General features: G+C 30.7%; 1 protein-coding gene across 1 annotated transcript in view; it reads right to left on the reverse strand.

The window, feature by feature from the left end:
• Window positions 1-1500: 1500 nt before the first annotated feature.
• LOC143042393 (anoctamin-4-like) overlaps window positions 1501-26408 on the reverse strand; it is a 56934-nt gene continuing 32026 nt past the window's right edge. The window contains exons 11-22 of the mRNA XM_076214670.1: window positions 25489-25734; window positions 24783-24819; window positions 24313-24422; window positions 23559-23710; window positions 22461-22629; window positions 21679-21808; window positions 20919-21052; window positions 15495-15575; window positions 15026-15204; window positions 14466-14602; window positions 13493-13574; window positions 1501-6414 (exon numbers count right to left, since the gene is read on the reverse strand). Of these exons, the coding sequence (XP_076070785.1) occupies window positions 6207-6414; window positions 13493-13574; window positions 14466-14602; window positions 15026-15204; window positions 15495-15575; window positions 20919-21052; window positions 21679-21808; window positions 22461-22629; window positions 23559-23710; window positions 24313-24422; window positions 24783-24819; window positions 25489-25734 (1665 nt within the window). The 3' untranslated portion in view covers window positions 1501-6206. The remainder of the gene's footprint in view (window positions 6415-13492; window positions 13575-14465; window positions 14603-15025; window positions 15205-15494; window positions 15576-20918; window positions 21053-21678; window positions 21809-22460; window positions 22630-23558; window positions 23711-24312; window positions 24423-24782; window positions 24820-25488; window positions 25735-26408) is intronic.

Consider the following 26408-nt stretch of genomic DNA (forward strand, 5'->3'; position numbering starts at 1 on the left):
CCAAAACTTGAAAACTTAACTTTGACCACTGAACCATGAAAATGAAGTCAAGGTCAGATGACACCTACCAGCTACACATGTACACCTTACAATCATTCCATACACCAAATATAGTAGACCTATTGCATTCAGTATGAGAAAAACAGACCAAAACACAAAAACTTAACTATAACCACTGAACCATTAAAATGAGGTCAAAGTCAGATGACACCTGCGAGTTGGACATGTTCACCTTACAGGCCTTCCATACACCATAAATAGTAGACCTATTGCATAAAGTATAAGAAAAACAGACCAAAACACAAAATCTTAACTATAACCACTGAACCATGAAAAAGAGGTCAAGGTCAGATGACACCTGCCAGTTTGACATGTACACCTTACAGTCCTTTCATACACCGAATATACTCGACCTATTGCTTATAGTATCTGAGATATGGACTTGACCACCAAAACTTAACCTTGTTCACTGATCCATGAAATGAGGTTTAGGTCAAGTGAAAACTGTCTGATAGGGATGAGGACCTTGCAAGGTACGCACATACCAAATTTAGTTATCACTATTACTTATAATAAGAGAGAATTTAACATTACAAAAAATCTTAACTTTTTTTCAAGTAGTCAATGAACCATAAAAATGAGGTCAAGGACATTGGACTTATGACTGACGGAAATTTCGCAACATGAGGCATCTATATACCAAGTATGAAGCATCCAGGTCTTCTACCTTCTAAAATATAAAGCTTTTAAGAAGTTAGCTAACCCCGCCCCCTCCGTAGCCGCAGCCGGATCACTTTCCCTATGTCGAGCTTTCTGCAACTAAAGTAGCAGGCTTGACAAAACACAACCTTGGACAAAATCTTTAACCTCAAGTGGGACAGACAGACAGATGTAGGTGGGGCGTAAAAAGAGGACTCATACGTTGAGAAAAACTCATAAAAAAGTATGAAAAATACAAAACAACACTACATGGAATACTCAAGTTTGATCAATATGAACTCAGTCAAAAATGTTCAAAGATGAAATCAGACAATTCCCTTGAACCTCCATTTAATAATGTGGAATCCTACAAAATATATCCGATCTTGCTTCAAAACTTTGTAGATCTTCTTGTGGTTTTTTGTGCAAATTAGCTTAAACATAATAATTTATAGTGGATTGGGAAACAAGTTTGCTACTTAAATAAATCACTTTCCACTTTGTGGGCGCAATTGCTGCCTTGTAGCGGCATTAGCCTGCCCTTTTTCGAAATTTACAAGGGTGTCTTTAATGTGCAAGAGATATTGCTCTCTCTTTACACGGGTCAGCCATTTATCGTCGTCCCCCTTCCAACGGACTATCATCGTTTCCTCAAGACCATACTCGCAAATGGTGTCAAGGGAGAGCCGAAAATTCAGTCCCTGAAATTTTCATACCAGAACGGGAATCGAACCAGGAACCTTTGTGTAAGTAGTCTGATGCATTAACCAGTACACCACGGCTCTGACTAATTACCAAACATTCTATTTTGATCTGCTTTATTTATTCATTATAGGAAGAATTGTACCCTAAGCTGACATTACATTCAGTAACAAATTCTAAACTATATTAGATAACAACTAACAATAAAAAATGTAAAAATTCATAAAAATACAGTGCAACCTTTCTTAAATAAAAATAATTGGTTTTATTTCAAAGTTTTGTTTTGATATTTAAGGAATGACTGTAATATTTTTTCTGTCTATGAAGAAATAACATAAAAAATTTGGTGCACACTGAAAAATGCGCGTAGCGGGTTATTTAACAGTTTGCACCACATTTTTTATGTTATTTCGAATAGACAGAAAAAATATTGCAGTCATTTCTTATAATTTAATTCTGAATTCCATTTTAAACCGTATAAAACCATGAAAAAGCGTTGATGACGTCACGGTCACATGACTAAATTATGTCTATGGGCTCACAACAAAATAACGTCAGCCAATCAGAAGACGCGTTACATCCAAAATTAAATTATTCATTGATAACTGAGTAAGTTTTATTTTTATACACAAGTTTTCCTCTAAGATTTACATGTAGTACATGTAGTTTGTAACATGTTAAATTAAATACATTTTATAATTTCAATTTAAGTCAAATTTAAACAAATTTGTTCGTATAGGAAAATTTTTTTGTATGTACTATAGAAAGTCATGGTTTTGTATTCAATATTCAATATTAAATTAAAAACATAAAAATATCACAATTATAAAAAACTTACAATTTACAAGAAACGAATTAAAAATGCAAATGTTGTTTCTTTTAAATTTTTAAGAATAACAAGTCATCTAATAACTTTCCTAAAAAATATTTTTCTCTATATAGATATATTTCATATAAATATACATAATATATACCTTTTGAATTTCTACAAATACAAGTACTAAATAAAGAAAATGGAATTTCATATTAAAACATATAGAAAAATATCATAAAATGGGAAGGTTAAACAATAAAAAAAAATGCCATTTTATATACATTCACCCTTGATGTATTATGCTTGTAAATGGGTTAAAAAATTCCCTAATATCACATTATTATCACATGACAAAAAACTGTTAATCAAATTTTATTTTAATTCAAGAGTTCATATCTAAATAAATGTAAAAATATGGACGGAACACTATAATAAATTGTAAGTTATCATTGAATGGTTAACTGCAAATTATAGTTCACATATGTAAGATCACAAAAACATATTATCTAAGATCATAAGATAAATTACTTGCACCACTGTGACAATATCCTTTAAACTGTAACTCAAAATTTCTGACAGAAATAAATTTCATACATATTTTCCTATACACTTGTACCAAACTTAAAGAGTAAAATTGAGGAAGGAAATGGGGAATTCGTCAAAGCGACAACAACCCGACCATAGACCAGACAACAGCTGAAGGCCACCAATGGGTCTTCAATGTAGCGAGAAACTCCCCAACCCGGAGGCGTCCTTTAGCTGGCCCCTTAAAAAATATGTATACTATAGTACATATGTATCTCTGTACCAAGTTTCATTAGAACCTTTCGAAAAATTTAATGAAAAATTTGACTTGCATATTTTATAGACAGACAGACAGATTCATTCTCTCCTAAAATGTGTTGCAAGGATAATGATAATATATTAATGATATACTTTTTTCTAAATATTGTTGATCAATATTTTACACCCAGTGTAAATTACTTTGTTATGTCCTTTTCTCTTATTAATACTATAACTACAGTTTTTTTTTTGGTATAATTTTGCAATAGGACGTGTAGCATTTCTGTTTTTAGGTATTGTAGATTTGTACTGATTAAACTCTGTGCCTTCCCCATCCCACCAATTTTTTTTCTTTGAACCACCAATAAAAATCTTTATCAAATATGCTAAAATATATTGTATACATATAATGGTTATTAAGACAGAAATCCAGCAATTTATTATTAGAAAAAAGGAAATCTTATATGGTCACATCATTACAGTAACTGATTGAACTGAAGATACATTAAATATAAAGTTCCAGACTAAGTATGAATATACATTTATATTAATATAACCCCCACAAAGCCTCACAATAACTTTAAATGACAATTTACTTCAGTAACTTGTGTATACTAAATAATTGAAATATATAATTACATATTATCATATTATTACTTGATAAATTTTACCTAAAAATTCATGGTTTAAATAATAGTGTCAAAGTTCATTCATGTGAAATTGATTAAGCAAAAGCTAACTCCTATTAAAGACTAGAACTACCTAAAATACTATTTATTTCACCAAAAAACAAATATACAAAATATACAAAAATTACTCATACACTGATCTATATTATTATTTTTTAAAAGTAGACATCTAATATAAATAGCGGAAAAAATCCGTCATCAATTGCTATAAATATAAAATTTCAACAAACGGTATCACAGATTAGAGATAAAGAAGTTTTTCACAATTAAAATTTACATATAGCACTATAACAATAATACCATTGTTCAAATTTCATGTGTGAATAAAATATTAAACAATTTGAAAAGGATTTAATTCACACTTAAAGTTTTAAAGTCAATTATCATGTTTACTCATTATAGGAATGTATATTTATTGAGGATGATTCTGCATGAAGCAGGGGCAGATACAGCCATTTTTTCAAAAGGGGGGTTCCCAACTCAGGATAAAAAGGAGGGGGGTCCAATTATATGTCCCCATCCTCCAAAAAAGGGGGGTTCCAAGAACTTCCAACCCCAGAACCTACCCCCTGGATCTGCCACTCATGAACAAAAACAAATGGAATGAGCATGACATCAATGAAAATTGTTTATAGAATATATTACAATAAACCTTTCCCAATAAAAGCTAAACCTCACAATTAACAACACTGGGAACAATTCTTTGAAAAATAGCAATAGCAAGTAGCACCAAGCCATTAAACAACTTGTCAGAAATTTTACTTGTGTTTGTTCAATCACATCACACATCCCCTGAGATTTCAACACATAATGAAAATTAGATTAAATTGCAGATAAACTGCATTATTACATGTCATTTAAAAATAAAGCCTTTTTAAGGTGGTACCCAACACTTTCACTAAAATCAATTTGGCTCGTTTAATTTTCATAAAATTTTGTCAAAGTAAATACTACTTGACAATTTTAACAAAATTTTAAAATTTTTTAAAAATTGAACTAACCGTTTTGTCAGAAAAATTACACTGGTTATATAGCAATTTGACAAATACCAAGTTTGATCATTGAGAAGCCTAATATTCCCTTTACAACACAACGTAATTAAAACATTTAGCTGACTTTACAGAGTTATCTCCCTGTAGTGTTAGGTACCCCCTTAAAATGTACCACTTTAGAATATTGAGTCATTAATAATTTCACAGATCAAAATATCAATTTACCAAAAAAACAAACAAAGAGGGTCAGTGGCGGATCCAGGGGGGGATTCCGGGGATTGGAACCCCCCCTTTTTTTTGGCCGATCAATGCATTTGAATGGGAGCATATAGTTGGAACCCCCCTTTACTCTGGGTTGGGAACCCCCCCCCCCTTTTTAAAATGGATGGATCCGCCACTGGAGGGTGTTGATTTGTGTATGCAAAAAGGTTGATAAGTGATTTTTTGATGAAAGAACACTATTTTTTCATTTCTAGATAAAAAAAATATAAAAATGAATCAGCTGGACAAATAAAAATACAGAAATGTGTTCCCTTCAATTTTTCATGTTGATTTTAAACCAAATTTCATTTTCTTACATGTTATATACTGATATTTATACATGTATATACATAAAACTTTTTAATATAATAAAACAAGTTTTATTTTTCATTTCCATCTTAATTTGTTATACAGAAATTTAAAAAGATAAGGTATGTACTGTATGATTGGAAAGTTGGAAAATTTGCATCTCTTGAAAGAAATTTTGAGAAAATACAAATTAAAACCCTGCAAAGCCTGTATATATAGAATAAACATGAACAATTTTAATATAAATTTAAATACCAAATAAATTTAAAAAAAATAAAAACTTTACAAGCAATTACATCCATAAAACATGCCAGTGTTTACATTTCTCTTGAAATTTCATCTGCTGCCTACAAATATATCACTAAAAGTAAATGATTTGTCTTGAGTACTCTATATGCAATCATGACAGATAATAAAATATATTATAATTTACAAATTAAGGTATAAGAGAAATTTTATACCGTTCTAAATAGACCCAATTAAAAACAAGTATGGCCATCATTGCCGTGAAAATTACAATAAAACTGCCTTAAGTTATCTTTAAAAAGACACAGACAAAATATTCCCTCTTTAAAGCTGTCTTTCATTAGTTGTTGTTTTATATCATTTCAACATTCCATGAAGAATTGATCAAAACATAACTTGATATATTCTACAAAGCATGAATGGAGAGACATACAGTATAACAACTCCCTTTATATCAAAGGGACTTATAAAATATAACAGATGAAAAAAGAACATGAAAAAAATCATCTTTTTGATGATATATAAACAATGTATTTCTCAAAATTTAAGAAAAAAAAATATTCCCTGTTCTCTTGTACGAATAAAGGATTTTTCTGAAACACTTATTAAGATTTTTTTATTATTTTCTCAATGAAAATTTTTTATTAATATCGTACAAAAAATGCATTTAAATAAGCACCCACAGAAAACAACTGTTGACTTCAGTACAACTTAAGCCATGGAGTCATCTGAATGTTTTAATCTATATCTTCTATCAGAAGACATAGGAAGCTCGTTGATGAATTCTCCTCTGGGTCCTTTGACGGTGATATGTGAAGAAGAAATAGCAGAATGTTTGGAAGAACGTCTAGTTCTCTCTGATATAGGAAGCTCTGTAAAGACTTGGCCCTGAGGTCCTTTCACTTTAAAATATATTGGTCTGTAAAAGATAAAGCAGTGTATCAAAACTATTGCATATATTATGCTTATTTTATTCAATTCAATTAGGTTAACTTTTTTTTCAAATATTCAAATGCATGCAAAAAAACAAATAATGTTACTTAATGTTAATATACCCAAAATTTTAAATCCTCTCTGAGGCTGACTTACAATTTTAAAGGTTACTAACATTTTTTCAAAACTTACATAATTCCAATTACAAAATATATAATAACACAAGGGTGTGTCCATAGGAAGTAGATGCATTGGCTATACTATATGCAAGGTCAATGCACTTATTTATACCTATTGAAACTGTGTGACATTTGTTTCTGTATGTTAATTGTCGTTAGAGATTGCTTGGGTGTTCGAGTGCTCTTATTGTTTAATAACAAACAGTAATTGGATAACTCAAGATCAGTGCAGATTAAGCCACCCAAATTTGAACTTTATCTGTGTTTGGTTGTTATAAGCATTGTGTATTAGTTTCATAACATTTAGTTGAGACAATGTAAAGTAACAGTGTGGAAACTGCAAATTCACCAATTTTTCTATCTATGAAGGGACATAACTCAAGCATAGAGAAAAAGTGATGCCACCCAAATCCCAACTTGATCTATATTTAGTGGTTAATAGTTATCAAAGGTACCAGGATTGTAATTTAGTATGCCAGATGCACGTAAAAAGCATAGTATATAACTTTTGGAACATTTGGTATTGACAAAGTACATGTAATTTTAGAGTGCAGAAACTGCAAATTCCAAATTTTCCAATTTATAAAGGGACATAACTGAAGCATAAAGATGCCACCCAAATTCAAACTTGATCTGTGTTTGGTGGTAATAATCACTATATAACTTTCAAAACATAGTTGTTGCAAAGTATAGACAGAGTGTGGAAAGGACAAATTTGCCAAATTTTCCCATTTATAAAAGGAATATAACTCAAGAACAGTGAAATTGAGACCAATCGAACATGATCTAGCGCTGTTTGGTGGTAATAAGCATTTTGTAAAAGTACATTTGGTTGATGCGAACTTAGGAAGGACAATGGACTAAATATGGGATATAGGGATATGTTATGTATAAACGGACAAGTATGGTGACTTTAACACTAAATGCACCAATCCACAGGGCCATAAATATTCAAAACAAAAAAAATGATGAGTTGAAGACCATATTACTGGAGAAACTAGTACAGTCCATTTAGAGTATAGACTAAATAACTATGTTATACATTGAAGTAACCTACTTGAAAGCCTATAACATATATCACATTCTAAGCACTGCTACATTGACGACATTTACTACAAACAATATTGTCTTAATTGATAGGTTATAGCTAAAAATTGAGTAATTAAACATGGTAATGTCTAGTTAAGGATGTTTGCTCCTCTATTTTTTGAATTTTTGTCAGATTTTCGGAATCCTCTGGTTTTATCCATGTATTGTCATTAAAAAAATTTGCCCACTAACCCCTACTTTTCTTTTCATAATTGTATTAATACATAAAGTTTAAAAAGCCATATTTCAAAATTTTATAAAATTCTTGTTATTTTTTTTATAGTTTTTGAAACAAATAAGGTGCCAATGTTAAATGTATGAAAAATCTAGAGAGAATTATTTCCCGCCAAATTTTCAATGGCTTATATCTCGAAAACAAGCACACGTACCCTCCATTTTTTTCTGCTTTTTTAGCTTCTTTATTTATTCTATCAATTTATAACAGTCTTTTAAAAAGCTTGTTATTTTTAAACAGAGTAGCGAACTTCCTTAAAGCACTGGTAATTTATATTTTGTATAAATCATGGTACAAATGGTATAAAGGACTACAATTCATTAAAATTAGTTGTAAAACTGGTACAAGTGCATTTAAATACTTTAGATATATACCAGTTTAATATACAATGCACTACAGCAAGAATCCAAAAAGTTAAAGTTTGAAAGTTGATTGACAGTGTCAGAAATGCAGTTACACAGAATAGATATTTTATAAATTCAGAAATCAACTTTTTCTTAAGTCTCACGGTAAATAAGTCAAGTTGAATTAAATTAATTTATGGAAATATTTTTAAATGTTGCCCTTCAATTTATGGCAGCAATTGAAATAAATCTAGGTTAGGGGGAGGGTTGGGATCCTGCTAACATGTTTAACCCCGCCACATTATTTATGTATGTGCCTGTCCCAAGTCAGGAGCCTGTAATTCAGTGGTTGTCGTTTGTTTATGTGTTACATATTTGATTTTCGTTCATTTTTTTACATAAATAAGGCCGTTAGTTTTCTCGTTTGAATTGTTTTACATTGTCTTATCAGGGCCTTTTATAGCTGACTATGCAGTATGGGCTTTGCTAACTGTTGAAGGCCGTACGGTGACCTATAGTTGTTAATGTCTGTGTCATTTTGGTCTTTTGTGGATAGTTGTCTCATTGGCAATCATTCAACATCTTCTTTTTTATATATACTAACTAACATTAAACCATCTAATGCAAAGCTCCCTCTAATGTCTAAAGTTAACAAATTATGCACAGTAATACTAATAAGGTCAGGCAAAAAAAATCTATTTACAAAAACATTAACATGATTAACAAACAATAAGTATGATAGAAAAAAAAATAACTAATAAATGTTTTTATTTTATTTTTCATACACAAATTTATATAAGTATATATATTCCTAGAACTGAAAAAAATATGAAACATTTCACCCTATCTATAAATAAACATATACAAAGTTAAAAGGGTGAAAACAACAACCAAAATGTTATGTTATATATACACAGTGTTGAACGTTACCTTTTTATACATCAAATTCTTTTCTGAAAACACAAAATCACCATTGGAAAATAATCTTACATTTTGAACATGCAAACAAAGGTGTGAGCCAAGGTTCCGTGTTGAAGGCCGTACATTGACCTATAATGGTTTACTTTTTTTAAATTGTTATTTGGATGGAGAGTTGTCTCATTGGCACTCACACTACATCTTCCTATATCTAATCCTTTCCAAATAGTTAGGATCATTTTAAAGGACATTTTTCTTCTGAAATTAACTTTTACTTAGAACAAATACTTGACTTTGTACATGCTACATTTATGACAGCAGTTGTTTTATAGGACAATATTTTCTCTCTAATATCAATTAAAGAAGAACCTGTACTGATTATACCAAAATAAGGATTTATTGTCACTGATCAACAACATTTTAAAGAGACCTATGAGAGACCCATGACCTTAATGTACCACTCCATGGATATATAACTAGTATTGCTTTTTGACTGCGTCAATCCGAGACAAAAATGCATACCAAGCAGGGCCAATAGAAAGTGTTTTACACTATTTAATGACACTTTCTCTCAATTTGATACTAACATTAGCTAAATTAAGAAATTGGTATGACAAATAACTTTACAAATGGAAAATCAGGTCAGCATGAATTTTTATGCAAAAAAAGGATGTTGGCACTTTAAGATCAATGAAATCCACTCTTCTGTAAAGAGATAGTTTAAGTATGTAAAGCTTCCTGTAGAGAGACAGATTAAGTATATATAGTTAAAGTGGAATGACTAGGGCTACAATTTTAAGATCATACTTGTTGACATTTTTACATTTAAAATTTACAATCAAACTTACATATATAAATAGAAAAATATATTGTTATTTCAATTACTTTGAATTATCTTACTAACAATCTGGTGATTTTGATGAGTATTATTAAAGTATTAATAAATATTCTTTACAACTAAATTTCCATATTGAATAATCATACAAAATATATTAAATGTGCCCTATTCCTAATAATTATGGTAGGTATTAGTATAATTATAGCCTATATCCTATAAAAAAGATTTTTTTTTTCAAATTGGAATAACTTTGATTTCTCGAAAGTTGATATGACATGTATCATGAAAACTAACCTAATTTTAAAAGTTTTATAAGACAAACATGTATGACTAAGGTTTAGGTTACTATTGCTGATATTTCAATATGAACTTACTAATCCGCGGTGGCCTTAAATGCATGGCTAACCCTCCTTAATAGGGTAAGTTTTTATAATACATTTCATTCCAATTTCCAGAATTCAAAATTATTCCAGATTCAAATAATTCCTTTTTTATATTCTATGATAAAAAAAAAGTAATATATGAGGGTAGTAATGCCCTTTTACTGCCAGTCGTCAAACAGTAATTTTATGCTACCGTTAGCGTCAAATTGATTTAAATTTTGTCATGATTCGTCAAAATATCCATCAGAGGTCTCAAATAATTATTGTTATCTTTATTTTTGGAGAAAAAATTAACGTGATTCGTCAAAACATTTGATTGTTTTATCGTCTAAAAGAAAGTGCACATTTTATTGTGATGCACCAAAAGGTACCGTTAACGTCATTTGGAAGAAATTTTACCGAGATTTGTCATGAAGGTACTCCCATTACCATCCTCATATATTATATCCCTCCTCAATGTCCCAGTATCCTCCTCAAGCCGGAGTAAAAAATGGCCTCTACTATTCACTTTTAGCTTGAACAGCAAAAACACTGTTTTTATCAATTTCTAAATAAGCTTTTTTTTCTAATACAAAATTATTTTTGAGCAGAGATAGAATAACTAGATATCATTGAGATGGGAGCCATCTCTGTGGGCCCCGCTGTCAATAACGTGGGGTAAATAAGTTGTATGGATAATCTGATATGAAGCATTATTTGAAGTTATTACATAGTCTCATGTGTGATTTTGATCTAAGATTTTAAGTTAAAACTGATAAATATTCTCATCTTACTTTCATAGTATAATAGTGATATGACTGCATGATGTGAACTCATTGATTACTACTCTAAGGTGACTTCTGGATATATGGATTGATGTTTGAACAATATGTTTAAAGGTGCTGCCCAATTGATATTTGTCACATATTTTTAGAATTATGCCTTCAATATATTATGACCCACCAAGTATAAAGTATGAAATATTAATGGTTCTCGAGAGGTAGAGCGGACACAATTTGTTAAGAACAACGAACAGATGGACAGACCGACAGACTGATCTTAGACCTAGGATGCATACATTATGACACATTCTCTTGTGTTGGTTAATATATATGTTAAGTTGAAAATATTTGTCAGGTATAAAGTATGAAATAATAACAGCTGTCCTCTCAAAATATAATGTGGATCAAATTTGTTAGCGATGGACAGACCAACAGACAGACAGACCTTTGACCTAGGAAGTGGTACATATATCATGACACACCCTCTGGTGTTGGTTAAAATAGATGTCAAGTATAATATTTGAAATCATAACGGTTTTTAAGATATAGAGCGGACACAATCTTCACCACAGGACACACGGTTGTCAACTGAAACCAAAGTTTTTTTGACGTTGACCTTTGACCTAGGAAGTTGTACATACATCATGACACGCCCTCTGGTGGTGGTTAAAATGTATGACAAGTATATACTTTGAAATCATAACGATTATCTAGATATGGAGTGGACACGATCTTCACCACAGGACACAGGATTGTCAACTCAAAACCAAAGTTTTTGACCTTGACCTTTGACCTAGGAAGTTGTACATACATCATGACACACCCTCTGGTGGTTGTTAAAATGGATGTCAAGTATAAACTTTGAAATCATAATGGTTATCTAGATATGGAGCGGACACGATCTTCACCACAGGACACGGGGTTGTCAACTGAAACCAAAGTTTTTGACCTTGACCTTTGACCTAGGAAGTTGTACATACAACATGACACACCCTCTGGTGTTGGTTAATAATCATGTTAAGTATTAAGTATGAAATCATAACGGTTCTCTAGATATGGAGCGGACACGAAAGTGTTACGAACGGATGGACGGACAGACGGACGGACGGACAGACGGACGGACGGACAGACGGACAGACTGATCACTATAGGGCGACCCGCCGTCGGTGGGGCCCTAATAATTTCTAAACTGTACTTTATATTTCAAACAAAATTAACCTCTTAAGAAATACTTAGTAAATCATTAAGGACAAGGACGTATAACTAACATAAGTACTTGCATAGGATATTCTACTCAAGTTTAAAATAAACTTATCTATCATGGTAATATGCATCTAAATTAAAATAATCATTGTAGTACGTATATAAGGTGGTACCCAACACCTTCACTTAAATTTATTTGGCTCGTTTAATTTTCATAAAATTTTGACAAAGTATTTACTTTGACCCTTTAACAAAAATATAAAAATTTCAAAAAAGTTGAACCAACCAATTGATCAGAAAAAATACACTGGTTATATAACAATTTGACAAACACCAATTTTGATCATTGAGAAGCTTAATATCCTTTTTACAACACAACGTAATTAAAATGTTTAACTAACTTTACAGAGTTATCTCCCTGTAGTGTTAGGTACCACCTTAATGTGAGTCAATAAATAATTTACACATGCACCTCTATGATGATTAGACTACTGTAAATTCATAAATTATTGCAGGGCCAGGCATTTATTATTGCAATTTTGTAATTTTAGACTAAAATACGTTTTTAATTTTTGCGATATTTAGAAAAATCCTGTTTAATTCATACAAAAAATTTCAAATTATTGCGATTTTAACCCTGTCACATTTTTCTAAACATCGCAATAAGTTCTGAATTTACAGTACTGTATTTTGATGTTACTCTTGACTAAACCTTAAGGTGGTACCCAACACTTTCACTAAAATTAATTTGGCTCGTTTAATTTTCATAAAATTTTGTCAAAGTATTTACTTTGACACTTTAACAAAAATATAAAAATTTTAAAAAATTTGAACCAACCGTTTTGTCAGAAAAATTACACTGGTTATATGGCAATTTGATAAATGCCAATTTTGATCATTGAGAAGCTTAATATTGCTTTTACAACACAACGTAATTAAAACGTTTAGCTGACTTTACAGAGTTATCTCCCTGTAGTGTTAGGTACCACCTTAACAAATTGATTATCAAATTAGTATTTCTACCAAAAATAAGTAAACATGCATAGAATTTAATTAATAGCAATATAAAATATTCAATGATAAAAAGTTGATATCATGTAATATTATGTATTACCTCTCTTGATCTCTCGTTGTGTAGTATTGAGGGTCTGAACGGTAAGATGGCTCTTCACTGTAAGGTGGAGGTTCAATATCATCTATAAATACAATGATTAAACAATTATTCCTCAAAAACAATGTTGAGAAAATGGTAATAGGAGTCATTATATGGACATCAGCAATGAACACAGACCCAAACTATATGATTACCAAAGGCAGAATTGAGGGGGAGGGGGGATCCAGGATGCTCCCCCCCCCCCCATTCTTTTGTGCAAAAAAATAGTTTTCCATAGACTTCATCTGCAGAGTCTCCATGAAATCAAATATCCACAAAAATGTAAGCTTTCCTTAATTCACAAAAAAATTACCCATGAACTAATTTCACTAATGTCAACCCAGTAAAGGAAGTGAAAGTTAGGGAATTTACATTTAAAGTGGTACCTAACACCTTGAGTAAAATTATTTTGGCTCTTCATTTTCAAAATTGTGGACAAAACATTTACTTTGACTCTTCAACAAACATATTAAAAATAAGAATGTGTCCTCAGTACACAGATGCCCCACTAGAACTATCATTGTTTATCTTCAGTGGACCGTGAAATTGGGGTCAAAAATTTAATTTGGCATTTAAATTTAGAGATATCAAATCGTAGGGAACATATGTAATAAGTTTCAAGTTGATTGGACAAAACTACCCTGGCCAAAAACTTTAACCTGAAACAGGACAGACAGACGCACAGACGAACGAACGGATGCACAGACCAGAAAACATAATGCCCCTCTACTATCGTAGGTGTATGGTGGTGGGGCATAAAAAAGAAAAGAAAAAAAGAAACCACACAATTCTGATCATTCCAAAGCTTAATATTTCCTTAACAACAGAATGTGATTACAACATTCACCTTATTTTTACAGAGTTATCTCCCTGAAGTGTCATGTACCAAGAACAAGATTTAAGTAAATGTTATTGATAGCTATTATAACATTACCATCTTCTCGATCGTCCTGTTGATGATGCTTCTTTTTCTTTTTCTTCTTCTTTAACTTCCTTATGGCATTATTATCTATTTCCTCATAGTCATTTTCTTCATCTACCCTATGTCTTCTCTTCTGTTTAGGTGATGATCTTCAATAAAATCAAAAGATTCAATTATAATTGTACAGTAATATATGTGTAGCTGATATTCAAAGCATTACTAGTGACTGCCAAATCAAAACTATAATAAGGGTGTACTGTCAAATGAACTCTTCCATAAAATTGAAAGTATTATTATAATTTTAGCAATCTGGATTAATTTCAAAGAATGACAAAAGAGTCCATGTGCAACCGATGATGCCCCCACTTGTGTATAATATCATAACAGGTCATAACTTGAGACTTCAACCAAATCTAAACTTTGTATGTAATAGGTTATATATATTCATAGTGTATAAATTCCATAACATTTTGTCGAAGCTAACTAGAAGTTATTGAACATAAATTTTGGGATATACAGATGGAAAAGGGTAACACTAATGGGGATGGTGGGCGGCATTAAATGTCCAATACTTTTGATGTTGTTCTTCATCAACAGGCTGCCATTCATCATCATTCTCCTTCTCCGTGTAAACATTTGGTAGTTCCTTATATGGACTCTCTGGTTGTGGTGGATTTTTTATCAGCTCAGATAATTCTTCTTCTAATTTTTCTCTGTCTTTCCTCAAAACAATGGACATATGATGCATATTCTGTAGATTAAAAAATATTGTAATGTTGGTTTAAAATTGTAGAATAATATATCTGAATGAACACTTCAGGAATTTATTTTCCTACAATTATTTTCATAGGTCTAGATCATTTCACTAAGTACTTTGCACATATAAAGAGTAGTGAAGTGAATGTATGATAATTGTGATATACACAGCAGCATCTGAGCAAACAAATTGATGGTTTTTAATTTCTATAGAATTATTATTCCACAATATTATTTATATTTAGAATGCATTACAATATTTTGAAAAGTGTAAATTAAAAATACCTTTCTTGATGCTAATTGGACAACAGCAGGCACATCTGGTATGAGGTAGGCAAGTATGAATTTCAGGGCAAACACTATATGCTGAAATACATAAATACATAAATGAAAAATATGTGCAATTTAATATCACTTTCTATGTCTTTAACCTTGAATACTGCAGTTTCACCTGTATTTTTTCAAATCTACCGAGGTTTACATTTTACTGTAACAGTTGTTTAAAATATATAATGAAAAACAAAGCAATAATCAATACAAACAATGTTTTTTCTGCTACAAAGATTTTTCCCCAACACATATTGTCTCCTGTAAGGACCTGTATATCATCTCCTGACGATTTATTTCATGATATAAGCTACTCTAGATTTGAAGAGCTTTTTTGCTTTTGGATAGCATGTGAATGTCGTCAGCTAACAAAAATCTTCCTTTATCAGAATATAATATTCTCATTGGTTTTGAATGTTTATTGCCATAACTTCTATTTTGATCATTTTATGTACTGTTTAGATTTTAATGCATCATTTGCATTTAGATATTGCAGATCAAATTTATTCGTTTATAGTGTATTAATGTACGTTTTTTTATTGAGTTAAGCCTGCCAATTGATATTTTATTGTGTGTTTTTCTATGTTGTGATGTTATGCTATTGTTTCAGAAAAAGGGAGAAGGTTTGGATCCATTAAAACGTTAAATCCCGCTGCAAATGTTTGCACCAGTCCTAAGTCAGGAATCTGATGTACAGTAGTTGTCGTTTGTTTATGTAATTTATATGTGTTTCTTGTTTTTTTTATTTTATATAGATTAGACCGTTGGTTTTCCCATTTGAATGGTTTTACACTAGTAATTTTGGGGCCCTTTATAGCTTGTTGTTTGGTGTGAGCAAAGGCTCCGTGTTGAAGGCCGTACATTGACATATAATGGTTTACTTTTTTTAAATTGTTATTTGGATGGAGAGTTGTCTCATTGGCACTCACACCACATCTTCCTATATCTATCATGTTTAATTCGAGAAACAGTGATTAAATGGTGTTTTTTTTTCTATTTGTGATTTATACATGCACATTTAAAAGATTTATTTTTGCAATAGTATCAATTCATGCAATTGTCCCACTTTTGAAATTACACCTTGGTCAAATCTATTTAAAACACAAACGACTGCATTGTTGATTGTGATTACAATAGGTGTACGTGACATTTTAAACGTTGAATTGTTTTCATTTTGAATAATCAATATTTCGAAAACTCAAACAATAATATTTGCATTTCCTAACAAATTTATCAAAATCAATAGTACTTATATTTATTTTAGTGCAAACAACTTATATCATATCAAAACAATCCTTGAAATTATTTTTAGCCTGCATTTTGAATTTTATGCAAAACATGTATTCAAAATATCAATTAAATTTTAATTTCCTTAGTAACAGTCAATTTCTAACATTACTGACATTTTTTTAAATTGCTGTTGATATGATGTGAAGTTTTTCTGTGGTTTGATAATTATTGTTGACTTTACTCCTACACCCTTAGTTTAACCCCTAAAAATGAATAAGATTATATGGCCAAAATCAAGAATTGTTTCAGTGGATGATCAGATTCAATCTTTTCATGTCATTTGTATACTGTAAATTTAGTTTTTATTGTTTACAATAATTATTGCAATTTATGAAGAATGGACGAAAATGTAAGACTTTCTGGAAAAGCAGCCAACAGACATATGTATCAGATATCATAATGCCATTTCATAGTATTGTGATTATGTAACGCATCCAGTCACATTATTCTCATTAAAACAAAATCCCAATAATTTCTGAATTTTCAATATTGCAAAGTTAGCATAGATCTTGCATGGGCACTGTAAATCCTAAAAATCTACCAAGATTTGTAATAAGGTTTCGCAAACTATCCCCACATTAAGCCAATTTAATAAGGAAATCAAAATTATTGATTTTTTTTATTTAATTTAACCGTCAATCAACATTTTATAAATAAAAGATGCACGTATAATCAGCGAGATATCAACCCAATGAAACAAAAACATCAAAACTACAATTAAGTATGATCGTGTTGAAATAGAGAGTGACACATGTAAATATCTTTCGAACCTGAAATCATTCATGTAGTGTTGTTTGTGTTAAGGGAAAACGGTACTATTTATTCTGCCATAGGCGACAATGTTATTGCGAACCCTATCGTAGTTTTCCATAGATTCACCTGCAAGTTACCTGTCCATTTAAACTTTTGGCAGTTCTATTGTCCCATCTAACAAATACAACAGGTATTGTTCTCTGTGTAGTTTATTCACTCAGACCTTTAAATTTCTTCTAGGAGAAATATATCACTCATTGATTAATCTACCTGAGTAAAAAATTGAACTGTCAATGAAGAAAAAATACTTATACCAATACTAAGTAAGGACTCACAAAACTGCATGTGGTGTTGTATTTATTCGATACCTGGAGTAACTCGTTTTTAATGTGTTCAATATTACATTTGTAATACTGATTCAAAAATTAAAAGTTGATTTCTGATCAAATATTCAATATTTTTGTGTGTTTGATAAATAAAAAATTGAATATTATTATTTTTAAATTAAGGTCTTCATAAACATAAGTCTATAAATGAACAACAACAAAAACATGTAAATTCATTGGAAAATACTAAAGAATGTGTCTGAAATAAACTTTTTAGTATTAAACCAGATTTTATATTGAACAGATTGAAAATATATTAATGATAATATTGAATAAATACAATATTGCATACAGTTTATGTGAGTTATTAGAAGTATTTCAATAAAAAAAGAAGATAATTTTTTGGTCAGGTAAATTAATCAATGAGTGATATATTTCTCCTAGAAGAAATTTAAAGGTCCCAGTGAATAAACTACACAGAGAACAATACCTGTTGTATTTGTTAGATAGGACAATAGGACTTACAAAAGTTTAAATGGACAGGTAACTTGCAGGTGAATCTATGGAAAACTAAGATAGGGTTCGCAATAACATTTTCTAAATTTACCACTTTTTAAGATAAAAACCTGGATAAAACAGTTATATGATGTGTTAGTACTTTATTATTCTGTTTTAAAAATTAAAGCCAAATAGTATCATGACCAACTTCCAACGGAGCTTGTTTATGTTATCCATGCCCACCGTCATTTTGCACCAAATTTATGAAATTTTGCAAGTCTTTTCGAATAATTCTCTAGAAAATATTTCAATAGGTTTTAAAATTCATATTGTAAATATACACACTGCAGTTATTCATAGATAAATAAAAAATATATTGTACCCTTACATCCAATTACAGCGCTCCTAATTTGACTTCCTTCACCTGCCTTGGGTACACAAAAGGCCAACCTAATGCTGGGAAAATTTAATACTACCGTTTTCCCTTAAACAGTGAGGAAATTAAATAAAATTCTAAAACCGAAACCTATCAAGTGTAAAGGAATTTTTTGTCTTGATAAATGTATTTCCTGTTTTTTTAGTTCCATATTTAGTTTTCACTGTAGTGTTACTATTGTTTATCTCTTTAGTTTTTTTCTTTTGGTCATTTTGCAGTCTGACTTTTGTGTGTCCATTTTGTTGTCTGACATTACTTTGTCCATTTTGTTGCCTGACTTTCGACATCCATGCCTTTTTGAATACCCCCATGACATCTTGGTCTTATTTTCCACAAAATAATTTGCTAAAATCTAAGCATGTTTGATGCAAACATTTTCACCTCAGAATTGTTTTAGTTATATCTGAGCAATTTTTATTTCCACAGCAAAATTATTTTCATAAAAGAGCTGAGTTTAGCTTGTTATAAAAATTGACTACATGTCAAAAGTGAACACATGGTATGATTTTACACAGTTATAACATACATATATCTTATTTCTAAGTAAATTCATTTAAAATCTTATAAAAGGTTTTCAGGTATTTTGAACTTGAGTATTGCTGACCTTATATTTTGTAGTAGTTTGCCAGACGATGTTTAAAAGATAATTTGTAGAAGAAGTCTAATTTCAAATCCCTATATATATATTCAAGTAGCTTTAAAAAAAATATGAAAATACTATGCTGTTGTTTGTTCTATGGTCGGGTTTTTCCATTTCCATTCTCAGTTACATGAAAGTTCCAATCTAAATACCAAACAACTAGAATGCATTTGCTCTTGACTCACAAATCTGAACATTAACAAACCATCACATTATCCACAAATCAAAACATAAAAGATTGCTATTATAGGTACCTCCCTCCCATATATTTTCTTTTATATTAACAATTTTTTGGGATGATTTCATACATCATATCCAGTTGCGATATCAGATGTGACCCGCAAAATCATTTTATATCATTAGGCATTTTCAACAATTTCATGCCATCATTTCTTCTGATGACATCAAGTTTATATGGGAACTTCAGTGATGACCAGTAATGGCAGACAAATGGCAATAAATTGCAATGAACACTCAGAACAAGCAAATCACAGAGGGGACTTTTTTAATATGCAGTGAAAAAAAAATCATTTCTTTGTATTCTTTTTTTTGTGTCTGTGTGATTAAATGTTGACCTGTCAGTCAAAATGATAAATAAAAATAAAGTCAGAATAAATTTTCATGCATACTTTTCTGTAGTGTCAAATTTTCACAAGCATTACTGTTACTTTTACATGCTTCAAATGCAGCATTTGCATAAATCATCATAAAATAACAATACACAAATCTTGTATATAATAAAAAATAAGTTTACCTTTCACTTTCTAAGCTACTGATACAAAAAAATATATTTCAATCATATAAACTGTCTATTTTGCACTAAAATCTGTAGTTTCAAGCTTATTAAATTTTTTTTCTGACTGGAAGATTTAATTTGTCATACAGCACTAAAAAAAACAACATATGAATTCAATTTCTAAGAGCATCCTGAATTTAAGTTTCAGAATCTTAAAGACTTTTAAAAAGACTGTGTGAAAGCTTGTACCTCAAAATTAAAAAAACTTTACATCATTGGTTTAATCCTTATTGTTATTGACATTTTAACAGATCACAAAGTTTTGGTGCATGTTTTTGAAAATGTTACCGATAATGCATTAGATTCCGAATTCAAATGCAACACCATTCCTAACATTCATTTTGATTGGATAACATCACTAATTTTCATGACATCAATTTACAATCCTGGAAGACGTAAGACAGATTTTAAATGAAAGATTTTACATTTTTTCTCAGTTTCATTAGTTAGCAATTGCCAGTAACTTAATTTGCAACCATCAAATCACCAATTGATGCCGTCAAAGCTTAAAGAACAATACAGTTATATCCTCAATGGAAAATTAGATATAGATATTTTTGGTTTAGGATGTAAAGTAATTATATATGCTATCATTCAAACTCAGTATGATAGTTATAAATTGTACATTAGAAGAGAAACCAACCTCAAATCCTACAACTATCCATAGTCTTGTATACACATCATATTGTTGTCCCCATGAGGAGGTAAACGCAATGAGGAAACCATTAGAAATAACTCCACAAACATTTACAAACTGTAGAATAATATACCATGTACCTACAAATAGAAATTATTGTCATTGGAAGCCTTTGGCATATTTTGTACACATTATCATGTTTTCTGCTTACCAAATAACAAATGAATAAATAATTAAATAAAAAACAAAATCTTGAAAATATACAATAATGAAGAGAAAGGCTAATATCTAAAAAAAAAAAAAAAAAAAAACACAACAAAGAATAAAAAAAAGTTCTTAAGGTGGTACCCAACACTTTCACTAAAATCAATTTGGCTCGTTTAATTCTCATAAAATTTTGTCAAGTATTTACTTCGACCCTGTAACAAAAATAGAAAAAATTCAAAAATTTTGAACCAACCACTTTGTCAGAAAAATTACACTGGTTATATAGTAGTTTGACAAACACCAATTTTGATCATTGAGAAGCTTAATATCCTTTTTACAACACAACTTAATTAAAATGTTTAACTAACTTTACAGAGTTATCTCCCTGTAGTGTTAGGTACCACCTTAACAGCTGCACTGTGACATACAGTTGTTTATATCCACATCATTTGAATTATGGTTGACAGTGGACTCATCTCCATATTTTAAACTGACATTTAAAGAGATATCTAATGAGGAGAAAGGTTGAGATATGATAGGGGTAATACATATATTTTACCAATGTCTTGTGCTATCTTGGCTAATGGTCTTCTGTACCACCAAAGCATCCTCTTGGCATCTACTCTGATGTCAATAAGATTTGTAAAAAGAGCTATTAGTGGTGCTATTGGCAGTGAGGCTGCAAACAACTGAAAGAAAAATTATTACATATGAAAAATTGGCCAAATAAAAATAAGATCATCAAAAGAAAAGGCAGCTGGTTAAAGAAAATAATTAAGAACCATATATTAAATTCAAGTAGATTATTTAAAACAAAAGAACAGCATTAATTTCCTATGTCTTCTAACTTGATCAATTTTTATCTGTCTGTAAGTCCAAGGGCAATAACTCCCAATATTTTTTTTGTTCTTTGTAACTCTTTAATTAACACTTAAATAATGTAGGCATGAGCTTGCTAACTGTATTCCCTTTATAATTTCTATTTCCAAGGTGAAACACTCCTATAAAATTAGGCATGTTCTGTTAGAAAAACTTGTTGGTATAAACCTTCAATATAAATTCAATAAAAATCTGACAAAAAATGAAGGTGTGAGAGTGCTTAAAATGCAACTTTAGATATAAATTATATTTTAAAGGGACATTATTCCTGACAAAGAAATTGATAATTGCTGATTTTTTAATATATGTATAAATTTACCTCATTATGATTCTGCAATGTTTTTATTTTATACTGAAAAGTGACAGAATTATCCTTTGGAACTTCTGATATAAAGAGTTAGCTCCCATAAACAACCACCCACTCTCCCCTCTCCTGAACTTAATTCTATTTTGTAAACAAACCATAAGGAATCCATATTGTATGATTTTCTCTGTGTATTCTCCCATGGTAAAATCACCAAGTGAAGGTTTGAGAGCCTCTTTCTGGACAAACGTCAATTTTTCTTGTATGCCTTCCACTTTTCTTTTACAGCACCATTGTGGACGCTTTCTCCATAAACGCTGAAGCAATCTGAGATTTTTAAATAAAAACACAAACACTCAGTTATAAATGATAGGACAAAAGTATAAAACTGAACAGTCCATATGTCCATTTATTGTCATTGTTTTTCTCAAACAAACAAATCAATCGTGATAATCGCCTTTTATAATTTAACATCTTCAATTTTGCGTTCCTAATTTTTGTGTAAAACTTTTCACACACACATTTAGTTTAGCTGTAGGTGCTCTTTCTTGGGAAGAACCTTTCTAATTTGATATATCATTGTGTATTTTATTCTCTGTACCTTATTTTTGTTTCAGATAAAAAGGGGAAGGTTTATGTGCCTTCATCTAAGAATCTTGAAAGTGGTTAAATTTATCTACCTATATCTTAACGTTTTGGTCTATTCAGGAATTCGATTTTGATACAAATATTTAGTGTCCTGTTTTGAATCAATCCCACTAAGAGAGTTTTGCACTTGAAACGTTTAATGTGTCCACCAGTGAAAGCTGTGTTTTTATGCCCCACCTACGATAGTAGAGGGGCATTATGTTTTCTGGTCTGTGCCTCCGTTCGTTCGTCCTTTCTTTCGTCCGTCCGTGCGTTTGTTCGCTTCAGGTTAAAGTTTTTGGTCAAGGAAGTTTTTGATGAAGTTAAAGTTACATCAACTTGAAACTTAGTACACATGTTCCCTATGATATGATCTTTCAAATTTTAATGCCAAATTAAAGTTTTGACCCGAATTTCATGGTCTACTGAACATAGAAAATGATAGTGCGAGTGGGGCATCCGTGTACTATGGACACATTCTTGTTCTTCTATGTGTTGCAGTCTCATTGATTTTAGTCTCACATTTCATTTTACTCATATAAAATAAAATTTGACATGTTGCACCAAAATATAAGTTTTATAAAATTCTGTATGCTTATAAACTCAGTATGTTAGGTGATAGTACTTACGGCAAAACAACATCAGTAAAGAATTTAGGCAAAGGTTTGCAAATGATAAGGATGAGGATCTGGAAGGAGAGTTCTGACATACAGTTACCATTAGGTTCACACTTGTCATTGTACTTTGGTCCTAAACCAAAAATACCATCCTCACCAAATCTCTGTAAATATATTGGAATGACATCATGATCAATTCAATCATAATTGACGTCTGATCAATAATTAAATACAAAATATTTAATACCAAATGAAGAGTTCAATTTAATTAAATTTCAGGAACTAAATTTTCGGCTCTCCCTTGACACCATTTGCGAGTATGGTCTTGAGGAAACGATGATAGTCCGTCGGAAGGGGACGATAAATGGCTGACCCGTGTTAAGAGAGAGCCATATCTCTTTCACGTTAAAGACACCCTTGTAGATTTCGAAAAAGAGTAGGCTAATGCCGCTACAAGGCAGTACTCGCACTTGCAAAGTGGAAAAGGATTAATATAAGTTCCAAAACTTGTTTTCCAATCCACTATAAATAAATATGCTTAAACTAATTAAATGAGCATCTTTCCTGATCTTTTCATTAAAGCAAACAATAAAAGTATATGTTACTCAAAGTGTTTTCTTTTTAAAGAAATCCTCCTTAATATAAACATTTTGTTCCTCCTTTATAATTGAATATTTAAATTATAATTGAATATTTAAATTAAAGGTGCACGACATCCTGCATGAGTAATCTACAAGGACAAAAGTTAAATTTCAGAAATACAAACCCCTCTGACAAAGGCTATGTAGAAACATGAAGCGTAATTGTTAGCAAACTGGAAGGCAAATAGCTTCACAATCAAGGCGTCATTGTAAGATGTCTGTGTTCTGTGATTTTCTGCAAAGACACACAATATAAAATTGTTTTTAAGGTTAATTTCAAGCACTTGATAGATCATGATCTAATTTAGAAATTATTGTATGGCTTTTTTTTTTATTCTCACACCTGGTGAAAACTTTTGGAAAAAATTATGCAGTTTAAAGAATTATAGCTCATTTGGTCAAGTAACACTCTGTATGAGTAAACTTTGAGGTAATCTGTGAATTTTGCTTTCAATATGAAATTTTCGTTATAAAGAATTATTTTTTTTACATTTTTATCCAAAAGAGCAAACATTGCCTTGAATCTGAGGTGAGTTTTTGTTTGAAGTCAATTAATATTTATTTTTAAATAAAATCAAAGAAACAAAAATCTTACCCCAGTCTGTAAGCTTTCTCGCCAGCCAGTCATAAAGCTACAAGGAAAAATAGAATTGTATTTAAAAGAACTTCATAGACCTATTAACCCACTGTATACAGATCACCCTTTACGACAATTATAAATCTTGTTTCTATATGAAATTTTGTATTTAATATTCTTAAAAATAATGCTTTGTTGACACTTCTAATCTCCTTGTATTCATCGGTAAAACATGTAAAACTAAAAGAGCTAATTCAAAGAAAATTATAATTTTCGTTTTTAGTCAAAATTAAGAGCAGAATCTACTTATCTTGCAGGAGATTCTTAGAGCAGTCAATTTTTTTTAAATGATTCATGGACTTGTTTGTCATTTAATTGTTTATGGGTTTGTGTCATGACATTGTCAGTTTATTTTTTACTTATGAGTTTTTATCTTCGACCTCTTTTTTAGATGTACATGTGATGCATAGTAATTTTGAAAAGAAAATTATCCTCTACTGCCATATACTGTAAATTCAGAATTTATGCGTGCATTTATTTTTGCGACTTTGTCATTTTAGACTAAAATATGATTTTAATTTTTGCGATATTCAAAAAAATCCTGTTTGATTCATATAAAAATTTTCAAAATTCATATTTAAATTTTTATGATTTTAACCCTGTCGCATTTTACGCAATAATAAAAACATGGCAATAATTTCTGAATTTCCAGTACTCCAGTTACCTTGCTTAATATCAAAATTGATATTGTATTCAGTAAAGATGAAACAACTGTCGTAACCATCACACAGGCTTGTGCGGACATGTTGGGACAGTAGTCAACACTAGCGAACACTCTGTACACAATGACGCCAAGCACGCTCGCCAAAACAACACATAACATGAAGATTAATGTCAACCCGGACAACAGGAACTTTTTTAGCTGTTCTCTCATTGGATAGTACCAGTCTTCTTCCCCTGTCACTGGATCCTGAAAAGAATGGAAAAAAAATATTAATAGTAACACATTTATGTACATGTATATATTCACCCGTTAGAATGGTTTTACACTAGTCTTTTTTGGGGCCCTTTATAGTGGGGTGTTCAGTGTAAGCCAAGGCTCTGTGTTGAAGCTGGTAATTTGACCTATAACGGTTTGCTTTTACAAATTGAGACTTGGATGGAGAGTTGTCTCAGTGGCGCTCATACCACATCTTCTTATATCTATATAGCCAAAGAATAATTATTTTTGCTAGAATGAATAGAAGAATTAACTAACAGGTAAAGTAGTAAATCAATAAATCCATTCATAAGTCTATTCATTATTTAATAAATAAATCAATCAATCTAAACCAAATTGACACATTCCATACACACTAAATGTTTAGTCCTATAACAGATCCTTACTAGATCATATGTAACACAAGCAAGGCTAAAAGAAAAAGAAAATTGTTTATATAAAATAAAAACTTTTTTCTTAAAGTGTAGCGGTCAGTCTTACAAGCTAAACTTGGTTGATTTATGCAGTAATTTGTGTACTTCCAATTTGGCAACACAGGGGAAGTAACTATTGCTCAAATTGTGTCAATTGAAATCGTTCTATTGATTTGCTACTGATTGACATTTTTGGAAGTTCTAAACACTGGCATTTGAATAACAACAATG

Source organism: Mytilus galloprovincialis, chromosome 8 (assembly GCF_965363235.1).
Source record: "Mytilus galloprovincialis chromosome 8, xbMytGall1.hap1.1, whole genome shotgun sequence".
NCBI lineage: Eukaryota > Metazoa > Mollusca > Bivalvia > Mytilida > Mytilidae > Mytilus > Mytilus galloprovincialis.